The sequence below is a fragment of the Thamnophis elegans genome, chromosome 15 (genome assembly GCF_009769535.1).
Source record: "Thamnophis elegans isolate rThaEle1 chromosome 15, rThaEle1.pri, whole genome shotgun sequence".
Taxonomy (NCBI): Eukaryota; Metazoa; Chordata; class Lepidosauria; order Squamata; family Colubridae; genus Thamnophis; species Thamnophis elegans.
Genome location: NC_045555.1, coordinates 14,493,897 through 14,506,867, shown reverse-complemented (window position 1 = coordinate 14,506,867; position 12,971 = coordinate 14,493,897). Strand labels below are relative to the sequence as shown.

The 12,971-nt window shown below is 41.1% G+C and overlaps 1 protein-coding gene across 1 annotated transcript in view; it reads left to right on the top strand.

Moving 5' to 3' along the window:
• Positions 1-12,971, top strand: part of LOC116518715 (methylcytosine dioxygenase TET1-like) — a 90,049-nt gene that overhangs the window by 24,376 nt on the left and 52,702 nt on the right. The window contains exon 3 of the mRNA XM_032232231.1: positions 5,125-5,175. Within this exon, the coding sequence (XP_032088122.1) occupies positions 5,125-5,175 (51 nt within the window). The remainder of the gene's footprint in view (positions 1-5,124; positions 5,176-12,971) is intronic.

The following is a 12,971-nucleotide window of genomic DNA, read 5'->3' as shown; positions in this document are numbered from 1 at the left end:
TGCCACATGTTGTTATGAAATTGTTAATATTTCATTTTCATATGACTGTGTGTTTACAGTTTGGTATAGTGGTTAAGGCATCAGGCTAGAACCTGGAAGATTATGAGTTCTTTTGGCTTAGAGAACTTGTAGACTGAAGCAGTTCTTTATAAATACATTTTTAAAAAACCTTGAAAGTCACACTCCCACTGCAACCTGGGACAGCCTGAAAGTCTGTGTAGAAAGGTTTGGGGGCTGCCCTTGGCTGCACTAATTTGCACATTAGTTGATACTTTACACTTGAATGAATGAACAGCGTGTGTCAAAACCTCAAGGCTTCCAGTGTGATTTGTCAAATTAGATTAACCGTGCAGTCCGACATTTACTTGAAAATACGCTTCATTGTCCTCAGTGTGGCTTTTTACCATGTAAGTTTTTCTAGGATTTTTTTTTCATGCTGATTCAAGGGTGGGAATTGGGAGTCATCTAGTATGACCCCTTACCCTTCTCTCTCCATCCCCAAATATTTCAGTCTCATAAATAGGCTCCACCTGCATTTGAAAGCTTTGGAGAAAATCATCCTGGTTTTGTTCACTGTCAGATGAAATTCCATCAATAGTATTGACTTTCCCCCTAAAGCTGTAATCCTTTACACGGTTGAAAACAAATGTTAAAGAAAAGGCATGATGATTAAGAAAATATGCATAAGATTGGATTGCATACGTTTTCAATTTTGTCACAGCAAAAAAAAACAAATGCTATATTATGCCTTTTTTCTTCTTTTTTTTTACAAAAAGCTTTTTTTTAGGGGTGAGGCATAAATCCTAAAGCAGCCAAGCAATTTACAACATTTCAGGTTGTAAATCTGAATCAGCAATTTTTGATGCTAGCAATACTAGATTCTTTGTGGATCATCAGAGAGATTTGGGAATAGGAGCTGCTGTTTTGAAATTTAAGGTAGACTTCCAATGATGTCATTTTGAGACAGTTTTTCAAAATGGTATCCCTGAAGGCTCAATTCTGTCTCTAGGAGCTTATAGTGCTTACGTAAAATTGGGAAATCATTAAGAGATTTGAAGTTGGGTGATGATAAATTCAATGTTAGTTAAGTCTGGGCCTCTCTTGAATGTCTGTCTCCAGGATAATTTTGTAAAGCAAGTTTGAATTTAGATAATATTAGACAACCTATGACTCATCTGGTCATTATTTCCTTACCAGATCCCTTAATGTCTTTAACAATGGCAATGCATCCAATAGGCTCCCTTCACTGGAAAAGTTCAACGACATATTCAGAGTGGTATCTGCGTTGAAAATAGCTCATGTTGAATTATATATTAAAACATCAGGAGTTGACCACAGGAAATATCTCATAACATTTTGTATAAAATGTTTTAATGATAATTTTTATGTCATAAAATGTCATAGTGTCAAATTTCAATTTCACAAGAATCCTGGTTTTTGGACGGATTCCATGTTAGCCCATTTGAAGTACCTTGATTCAAAAAATTTAATTAATATAGTCCTTACATACATACAGCAACATTTATTGAAATCATTTGAGGAGCCTTCTCTGTAGCCTTCCAGGTCTAAATGCTCTCCCTTCTAGTGCTCTTTACTACCTTACAAAAAATTTAAAAAAAAAAATTGAAAGAGGGTTTTCATATGCCAGTATTTAACTACAGTTCTGTTTTTATTGCAAACTGTTAAGTCACTTTGGCAATTGGGGACTAATGAGCCTAATAACCAATGTGTGCGCGCGCGTATGTGTGAATGTGTGTGAGACATATGTATATTTATTTGCAGCAAAATGTACTGCAGCACTTGTTTCATGTTTCTATGTACCTACTTCTTGCCAACATGCAAATGCTTTTGGTTTAGGAAGAGCATAATTTATGAAGTGCCTTTTTACTTTATAAAAAATATTCAAACAATTCAACAGATGTCACAAACTGCCAAGCCTTCTGCCGGCTGATTTAAAATGTCTCCTAGTCCACTGTCCCCAGAATAAGATAATCTTGCAACATGCAGCACATCCTTTTTCTTTCTGAATAAATATTAGTATTTGATTCTCGGTTTGTAGCTACAGCTATAAACAAAAAACATTATTATGAAGTATGTATCGGCTATCTGTTTTGGCACTTTTGATAACGAGTATCTTGACCTTGGCTGGTTTTACCTTTGGTTGTGCTATCTAGCACAATGACAGCCATAAATTAGTCATGGTTTTTGAGTCACCTTCAGTGTCAGCTATTAACTAGCAATCTTTGCCACGATTGTGCATTGGGGTTTTTGGGAGGATGGGAATTGACCATTAAAAATCATATAGTAGTTATTGGCGTGGCACGACAAAAGCGCGCTCCACTAAAGCGCGACCGATTAAACCGCGTCGCTGACGTCATCAGCAGGGCGACAACAGCGACCGCGGAGAAAAAAGGGTGCTTTAAATAGCGCTTTGAAAGCAAGCCGATTCAAGTTAAGGTAAGGGTTAGGTTTAGGGTTAGGTTAAGGGTTAGGTTTAGGTTAAGGGTTAGGGTTAGGTTAAGGGTTAGGATTAGGTTTAGTGTTAGGTTTAGTGTTAGGTTTAGTGTTAGGTTTAGGATTAGGTTTAGGGGGGTTAGGTTTAGGTGTTAATTTTAGCTTTAGCGTTTACAGCGTGCTTTTTTCATCGCGCTGTGATGACATCAGCTACGCGGTTTCGGCGAGCGCGCTTTAGTCGAACGCGGTTTTGTGGTGGAACCGTTATTGGAGGTGGTGCTATTCTACTTGGAAGGCTGAATCCCATCCCATCCCAACTATCATGTCTGTTTTATCTCTTGCAAGAGTATGAGAGTTGAAAATTGAGGTAAGAACCAGTCCCTGTTTTGCAGCCAACTCCTTTTTTCAGTTTCTTTATTTAGAATCCCAAAGGAGAGGTTAATCATATGTTTACCTTCCCACTGAGGTTTGCATAATGCATAGAGCCATTGTTCAGGTAAGATAATTTACAATAAACCAGGGATGAAAACCATAATTGAGGGTTTTGCTGTGGTCTTGACTTACGCTATTGTTAAGGTTTGGATCTCACACTAGGCACAATCTGCTGTGATTTAAAGCAGTGGTTAATATGAACCCAATCTTAGTATCTTGATTAATCAATAAGCTATGACGTTATGTGTTGTATCAAACACAGTCCAAGATTGACATGCTTATGTTTGTCTAATAAGAATATGGTACCAGAGTTGAAAAGACCAGATTCGAGGACCTGTACTTATGGAAGTTTCCTTACAGAATGTATTCTTGAAATGATTTTTTTATCAGTGCCACTTTAGATAATAGACTATAAATATTTATGCAGTTGGTTTGCACAAAACATTCAAAAAATAGCCAGCAGATTAGTCTGGACTGCCCAGCACATTAGGCTAAAATGTAAATAGCTGATTTGGGATTGTATGTGAATGCCTCTTCTGACCTTGGGAGGGTGTGATAAGATTATTCAGTTGCAATGGATTGCAAAGAGCAGCCTTATTTGAGAGAGGAACACAAATGGCAAAAGGTGATCTAATGTGACATTTTGTTTACATCCCAAAACATTTTGGAAGTTAATTGAACTGATGACCGTCCGTCCCCCCCCCCCCTCTTCGAGGGCTTGGCTAATACATCCCACGCTCAGTATTATGAAGTCTATTATTCCAAGCATGACTTTGATCTCTTCACAAGAGTTTGTCGTAGGGGGAATTGTCGCAAATGAGATTGTGCCGCATATCTTTGGAAAACCACAACATAGCAACTCCTAGATAACAAAGAGGGGCTCTTCTCTGGAGCTCTTCCCGAGCCTGCCTAAAATCGCTGTCCCCCGTCTTGGGTCGCGTTCCCAGGCTGGCTGGGTGACAAGACAGTGAGTCACAAAGTAGCCCGCGGGTGTTTCAGCCTCGCCGGTTACCCCAAGCCCAGGCGGTGTGCTTCCCTCCCTCAGGCAGCCCGGCCAAGTAAATCCCGTCCATTCAACTCATATCCAAGTAGCTGCAGGTAAACGTGTCCCGAAGAATCCAGGCGACAGCCCGGGGCCGCTGGGAACCTGTTGAGCGAGCCCTCAAGAGGCGTCCGCCGCCGCCTGCTCTTCGTTAATCTCGAGGCGCGGCCCCTGAGGGAGCGTGTGCTGCCTGCGGGCCGGCCAGGAGCAAACCCCCCGGTGCTGTCCTCGCCTCACCCACGCCGGAAACAGGACCGGCAGTGCAGCCCTGGCCTTATAAAGGCAAAAACGACCATCGCCGCTCCCCCCCCCCCCCCGGCGCCTTTCGCCTCGCACCGGTGCAGCCAAAGACGGGGGCTTCTCCTGCTCCCTCGCAACACTTTTTGCTTTAAAAATAAAAACGTAACAATAACACTTCGCTTCCACCAACCCCTCCCCGCCTTGATTTCCCTCAGCGGGCGAAGGGGAGTCCATGTCTTTGCTTGGCGGCCGCCTGCCCTGCGCGCAAAGCCCACAGAAGAAGCCCCTTTGTTTGGGGGGAGCCGAGCGAGCGCTTTGGACAACGCTTTGGTCTCGCTTTGTCATTGGCTCGGCCTTTTCTGGATGTCTTTCACCCCCCCACCCCACCCCGCTCCCTCCCTCCCCCCTCCTCATCCGTGTGTGTGTGTGTGTGTGTGTGTTTCTGTGGGCGCGCGCGCGCGCGCGTGTATGTGTGCGTAATAATAATCGCGAGGCATGCCTAGCACGTCCCTAGCGTTGGCAGGCAGGTTTTGCTGCGCTCTCCGAGCGGCCGCCGCCGCTGTGGCTGTGGAAGCACTATGAGCATAATTTTGCCAAAGCGCGCTGAAGAAGTGCACACTCCGCACAGGGCTTTTTCTGCAGAAGGAAGCAAGATGGCTACCCTGTGGCTTTCGCTGTGAAGAATGCCGAGCCCTCCCTCAGCCCGACTTTTGAGCTGGGGGAAAGGTGGTTTGTTTATTATGATTCCCCTCCCCCACCTCCTCTTTTCCTCGGTTAACCCTCTTTCCCCCGCGGTAGCGCGGCTGACTTGCTCGGTCCCCGTTTTAAGTCGCGGGTGAAGTCCTGCGTGGTGGTGTGCCCGTGAAGTCTTCCCAGAAAGGGGGAAAAACTGCGTTTTGTTTACTTGACTGGCTTATTTACCCGGGTTTATTTTGCCATTTGATGTCTTTCTTTAGGTGCTAACTGAAAACAAAAGGCCTCAGAGAAGGAAGCGAAGAGTTCCAAAGGTAAAACAAAAAAAAATCCCCAACCCCTATTGCTTGTTTTATTAATCGCATTTTTAGAGACGGGTCTGGCTCTTAGGATGGAATGAGAAAAGGGGCATGACTTCCCAGATGTTGGTATTTTTAGCTAAATGTAAAAAGCTCACCACATTTTCTCTTGTTTCCCTGGGATAAGGTGGCCCATCTGACACTGAATACACAAACTGCCAGTGCTGTTCTTGATATTCCTCCTTGTTCTATGAAGGCTGCAGTGGTAAAGATGATTATGATGGAGTAAGCCCTGCTGAATTAATTCAGAATGACTGCTGAGTAAATATGCTCAGGGGAAGCCCTGGAAAGGATGCTGAAAAACCAACTTCTTTCTAGGCTGCACCTATTTTATACCGAATGTTGAATAATTGTTCTAATATTCGTTTTGCTACGTTCAGTAAAATCCATTGCCCCTTTCCATAAAGATGACATGTTTTCAGACAATTACGGTCTGAAACTGGTAAGTAATCTTAAAAGGCATGTTCTTCAATAAATGAGTGCCGAACTGAAAATGTTTAAATATTGTGGAGTCATAGAATTAGCAAGTGGGAAAACCCCAGGACGTGTTCCATGTTATTTGCATGCACGTAATTGACCTCTATAAATGGCTACCTTGTTCTCTCTCAGTGATTCAGGGAATTCCTGCACACGTGCTGAGGAAATCCCTGTTTACGGTGGGGAATCCCCACCCCATAATAGAGAATTTGGGCCCCTCCCATCCTGCGTGTTATTCTAGCCTTACAGAATTCTAACTCTTGGCCAGGGTGTTTCGTGTAGCGCTTTGACGGTAAAAATGTATCGCACCCAATTGTGGGTACGTTTTCTTATTGGGGTGTTTGCCTGGGTCTCTAGCATTGCATGGATTTCTTGGAAGCTTGTGTTAGGTTTAAGGCTTTAAATCCTAATGACTATTAAAGTAGTTGCTTTGTGGTAATGATACTTTGTTTAAGTGGTGGAATACAGTACTTAGAAGTATTTTCTGCCCTTGCCACTTGCAAATCATTGTTTAAAAATAGTGAAAATAATTTGTTGGGCAAAATAGCCTGTAAAGATAATACAGATATAAAAGTAAAGCAGATATTCTTTAAAAATTTAAGATAATGCCTAAGCATTTACTAAAAATCTCCAGATATGGCTGCCGTTTGTGCAGACTTTTTAGGCATAACATATAATAAGTGCGCTGAGACTTATAAGTAAATGTGTATTAGATGACATTGTTAATTAGTGAAATTTTCAGAGTTGGGAAATTTTTGAGAATTGGGAAATAACTGCATGTAAATTTCCTACACATGTTGTACAGTAGTTTTTACTGCATTCTTTTCTGAATTTGATCAATGTACCTGTTCTCTTAGAGCTGTGGTTTTTGATTGATTGATTTAATGAACCAAAAGATACAGTCTTTGTATGGTCTGCATTCAAATTTGACCTTTACTTTGTTCATATTTTAATTTGAGAAATTGATTTACAGTCCACTCCTAAATTGAAGTTTCGTCAAAATCAGTGGATTTATTTTCAAGTAAGATATTCTGATATTAACAGCAATCAATAATTTAAGGAAGAAAACAATAAATTCCTTGTTCTCATTCAACAGTTTGCTACCAAGAAAAAGCAAACTAAATAGTGATTAAGTGAATTTACTTTCTGTTGTCATGGTGAGACACCATTTGGAGTAATGTGTCTGGTTCTGAACACCAAAATGGATGGAGAGAAGTGAGTGAATTCACAGGAGGAGTTCCAAGGGGGTGAGATTATTGGTAACCCCACCTTACGAGAAATTATTAAATGGCTTGGGTATTCTTATTTGTAAGATTTTTTTATCCTATCCTGATTTTCTTCATTCTCCTCCTGTTTTCCCCATAACAACAACCCTGTGAGGTGGGTTAGCCTGAGAGAGAATGAATTGCCCAAAGTCACCCAATTGGCTTTCTTGCCTAAGGTGGGGGAGGAGCTCCTGATTTCTAGGTCTGCACCTTAAACACTACACCAAACTGACTCTAGGTATATTTAGCCTGCAGGGGAGAAGTTGGGGGGGCTGTGTAGAGCAGTCTCTGGATATCTGAAAAATTCTCAAGTAGAAGAGGAAGTAGATATTCTCTGTCCCTTGAGGGGGCAGGACCAGGACCAATAGGTTAAACACTGCAAGAGTTTCCTGAGGATCATACGATTGTAAGGAAACAGAGCTCATCTCTTATAACCCTGTTGATCTGAATTCTGCTACCTTAGCCATGTGCCTCTTATTGTTTGCCTGGACCAAACTTAGTAAAATTGCTGCCTTTATGTGAAAGTGGTGATGTTCTCCTGCTGCTGCTACTCTTAACTGGGGGTAGTAATTCCAGAGTCTTCTGAAGTTGGATGGCCACCTAACCCAATAAATAAATTGATCCCATGCCCTTAAGAAGGAGTCCCTGCTTCTGGTTCCCATGCTTTTGCTTCCTGTATCTGCTTGCTAGTGGGGCATTGTTTACAATATTTGATCTCAAGTTGTGGGATTGATGGACTGGTGAGCCTTGCACAATCTTATTAATGACTAAAGCTTTCTACATGACAACCATTATGAATAATTAGACAAATTAATCTCTTTGGTTCCCTTGTTACATAGTAATTGGAGCTATGAGTACATTCCTGAACTTAATACTTTGCAATGACTCCACTTTGCTTGTTGACTCCATTCCATTGAAGAATAACTGCAACTATTGGAAACGCAGGTACTCAAACGCAGGTCATGATCTACTCTCAGCAGCTTCTCCAGTAGAAATGTTAGTCTAATGTTTTCTATTAGGTTGACATTCCCCTGAAAATAAGTAGGATGTTTTAAAATTAAAATTTGGCCTAGTGGTTAAGACCTAACCAGGTTAGAAATTTTCTAGTCCCAACTTAGCCAGCTAGGTGACCTTGGGCCAGTCATTCTCTCTCAGCCCAACTCACCTCACAGGGTTGTTATGGAGGGAGAATAGGAGAAGAAAGTGTTTTGGGTATGTTTGTTACCTTAAATTATTTGTAAAAAATAACAAAGGCAGGATACAGACAAACAAACAATAGGATAAATGGATGAATGCACAGTTGATATTAGGTTAGTCTTATTATGCATAGAGGTTGATAGAGTGTCCTTGCAATAGCCAGGTGGAAAGAAATGTTAATAATTGGGCAATAATTGAGTTGACCCATAACCTTACCACAAGCCTTGAGTTCTTAAAATGCATTCTAGAATATGAACGGAAACAACATCTGGTAATCCCTATTTAGCCAAGCTGGTGGAAAAAAAAACACTAATTCTGTTCTCCAGGAACTCCAGAAATTCAAACTAGATTTAGACTCCGTTCTAAATAGCTTGATTATGTGGTGGATGATCTGTACTAAGAAAGAGCTAAGGGAAGTATGTCCCGGTTGTCATCTTGGATTTCTTAAATGCTTTTTTTATTCTATTGATTATAGTATTTTTTCTAGTTGCTTGAAGAAAATAGACATGGCATTGTTTTTAGTGTTGTCTTTTTATTCATTAGGATAATGGGAAGTTTTGCTTGGCCCTTTTGGAAATTATTATGTGGGGGACATTATTATTTAGGAAATGAGAAGAATCATACATGGATTTCATGCTAAGTGTTATTAGTATTCTGATAGTACCCAACCTTAAAATGTAATAGTTTATATGGTGAATAGTGCTTCTGTAAGATGTCACATCCCTGGATTAGTTGCACTGGTTACTGATAGTTTCCAGAAACAGTTCAAGTCTTCAATTCTTATGATGTGGGAAGACTTCTGTAATTTGGACCTTGTTTTGCAAGAATGTCTACATCTGTGTGATCTGTCCTAAAATTAAGATGTTCAGTGGGGCACCACACATCTGTTTAACAGCAGCAGCTAAAATTTATTTTCCCCTGATGGGTAGAATTTGGTGCTGATGTTTAAAGCTAGCACTTAACTGGCTTAAAACTTTTTGTTTTAAAAAATTCTTATGAAGTTTTTAAAAAAATAGTTTTGTTACTTAGGTTTTGGTAATTACTATTGTATATGAATATCTGTTAACTATCTAAAGCAGGGGACCTCAAACTACGCCCTGGGGCCCAGATACAGCCTGTCAAAACCATTAATCCGGCCAGCGAGGGACCACAAGGCTGCTCCCCCACATCCCCCCATCTACCCATCCCCCCCACTTTCTGGAGGCTAAGGAGGCCAAAAACGGGAAGCGCGAAGGCCTCAGGAGGCCAAAAACAGGCTCATTTTTGGGCGGCAGAGTGGTTCTGAAGGCCGAGGAGGCCAAAACTTGGCCACCCCAGCCTCCACAGAGAAGGAGAGAGGGAGACACACCCCAAGGCAGCTGTATCCCTTCACTAACCTGCTTTCCACCCCCAGGAGCATAACACATTAAAGTTTAATGTGTGTGTATTGTTTAATGGACAGCTAAATTGACCATGCCCAGACGGTCGCATGACAACCTAGCCACATCCACCCATATGACCATCTAGCCACACCCACCTACCCAGTCCGCCCCCTCACCACAGTCTGAGGGACCATGAATTGCCCCCCCCCTTTAAAAAGTTTGAGGACCCCATCTAAGGCCACTAATGGCAATAGTAGCAAATAAAATTTAAACAAGCAATAATTTGTTGAAGGTTATTGAAGTAACATTTATGTTACCAAGTACTTTTATAGGATATAGTAATTTCGAATTTGTAAGCAGGATGGGTTTTATTTAAATAAACTACATTCTTATTTGCATTGTGATGTAAGTCAATAACTAAGAAAATTTAATATATCTTAATTCCTAATAAATGCAGTCTTGCTACCTAATGTAACCAATGTAGCTATTTCTATGTACTGAGATAAAGGTTTTATAATACAAAGTTGATACAATATATAATATTTAATAAGTTTATTTCAGGTTAATTTTCATTTAATATTGAACCATGATCATAGCAGGTGTTTCTTTATCTTACTGATGAGCATAGTAATATCATTAAAATACTCCCAAAGGGTATGTTTTATGGAGTCTACTTTTTAGATCAGCAATATCTTCAAAGCCTCAGGACCATATTTTTTACTTTTGATTGACTTTTTATTTCTCTTGCATTTATATCCCATTTTTGCCTAGATAATGCTACCACCTCAAATTCTCTGTTCAATAATCCTAATGAGAGCTCAGTTACTCCTTTGGTTAATCTCTCTTGCCTCCATATTAATAAGCAAGTTGTTTGTGATGTTGTGTTCTAAGATTATTTGCCCACTATATAAGACTTTTAACTTAGTCGTTTTAGTTTAATTTCCAAGAAAGTAGCTATATTGATCTGTTGCAGATAAAACAAGATGTATCCAATGAAATGAGCAGCAATCTATAAACATTTATAGTATTTATAGTTATAATAAGAAAAAACAAAGTTGTCAGAACAGACCTTAAAGATAAATGACTGGGCAGATAGGAACTTTCAGGGCATTGAAAAGTATGGCTAAAATTCATTGTTTTGAAAAAGGTGAGAGAAAAAGCTCTAGGATTTCAAACATAGGTTAGTCAGTAGGTCTCTCTCTCTTCCCCTTTCATACACACACAAACACATCCACATCCACACACCGAGACACATGCACACATATCTTGATTCCTGCTGACTGATGTTCTTTGTGTGATTTCTTTCATGTCTGCAATAAAAGCCAGCCATGATGTGTTCTTGAAGTCTGTAAGTCAGCTGCCTAAGTGTTTGATTCAGTTTCTGGACTGAGGACTTCATTACAATGACTGTGTGATGTCCTGAAATCTACTAGTACTTACCTTATATAAAATAAGCTGCATAGCTGTGCTCTGACTCAAAGAGTAAATGACCACGGATTCCCTTGCAACTGCTTGGTCAGTGCATTAGGTCACTAGCGCTTTGCTTCAGTAGTAGAAATCAGCAGTGAGCCAGTTGGATCAGTTAACAAAAATAATAAACTCCAGCAGTTGGGACAGAATCTGCTACAAGCACTAACTTGAATTATCATGATCCAAGATTCAGCTGTGGTTGCCACTACATCAGTTGTTCTGTACCAAGCACTTCCCAGCCTATTTGTCTCTGCTGGACAAATAGGCTGGGAATCTGCAAAGGTAACCTTCGTTGCTTAGTGTGAGTTAGATATCTCCTAAGACCAATGAAATTTCCCATTGGGTAAGATTTATTAGTTTAATGACAGAGAGCTGCAATATGAGGAACCCTTCTCATTTAGAATGGCTCAGAATTTGACAACTACATCCATTTTTAGTACTTTTGAGAACTAACCTCAACCACTCCATCCAACTTTTAATAATCCCTTCATCTGACTGATAGGGAGAGCTAGCTAGGAAGGTGGAAGGACTAAGCTCAGAAGGGAGATCAGTGCAGACATTTTCAGTAATAATGTGAGATGTCAACCACCTCCTCTTGTTGCAAAATGGCTGCCTTCTGCACAATAAAGTACATAGGTGAGGAAAATAATGTAAGATTAGAGCTATGTGGCTGTTATTCCTTCCCTCCCTTCCTCCCTCCTCTCTGTCTCTCCCTCCCTCCCTCTGTGCGTGTGTGTGTGTGTTTTCCACTTGAATGACAGTCTTTCAGCTATTTGATAAAACTAGCTTATTAAAAAAACATGTCCTTCACTAGCCTTGAACCTCGAGTGATGATCTGGATGAGCCTGTACATGAAATGCTCTGTGAAAAAACATCATTTAAATGATGTTTAAAACATCAAATGCTAGCACAGAATATGGAAGGGGCTTAACTGCGCTGTTAAGTGAAACATGGGAGAGAGTAATTTGACAGGGGTTCCCTTATCTTCTCTTTGCCTAGCCTCACAACCACTGCCTCTATCTGTGTTCTTCCTTCTGTGAGAGGAAAAACTCCTCAGTGACCTCAGCAGCCAGCTGAGTTTTGGAGGAACTAAAATGACTAATTACCTTCTCTGTCACTGGTGTGGCCTTACATTAAAGTTGATGTCAAGACCCATGTTTCTTCTCTTTGCTAGACTTGTCACTGTGCCATGGTTCTTAGTGTGAAGTTGGCTGGTCTTGTTTCATCCTCACAGGGTCTTTAGGACAGCTTCATTGGACTCCGTTATGTGTTAAGAATAAAGCCTAGATCTGTGATGACGAACCTATGGCACACAGCCAGAGGTGGCACACAGCACCCTCTCTGATGGCACACGAGCCGTCGCCCCAGTTCAGCTCTGCAACGCATGCATGCATGCCTCCCACCGGCCAGCTGGTCTTCAGGTCTCTGCTGCCCATGCATTGGGGGGGGGTTAGGGGCCCCCACACGCATGCATGGAGGAGCTGAGTGCATGTGCAGGGGGTGCATGCATTGCATTTTGGGGATTTGGGGCACATGCGCATGCACATGCTTTGGGCACTTGGTCTGGAAAAGGATAGCCATCACTGGCTAGATGCTGTGCTGATGGTAGTTGATTTTCTTTCCAAGATGATTTCATGCCCCCACCAAATCTATTAAATGGATGTACAGTGTATCTTCAGTTTTCTATAACATATTGTTTGAATACCATTGCCCTTGTTCCACCCCATCTTAGTGAGAGGTTAGCACCATTTATGGAGGAATGTAGTTTGAACTGCAGGAGGAACAGATTGGAATATTTGATTTGCTGGAAGACTAATCCAGACACAAGTAGCTCATGGCATAGAAGCTCGCATCAGTGATCCAGGTGCGATGCACTCAGAAGCCTACAATCCCTGGCCATCATTATAAATTACCGGCCTTGCTAGATGGCAATACCTAGCCAATCTTAGCTGATCTAAAAAGCTAAGTGAACTTGCATTTT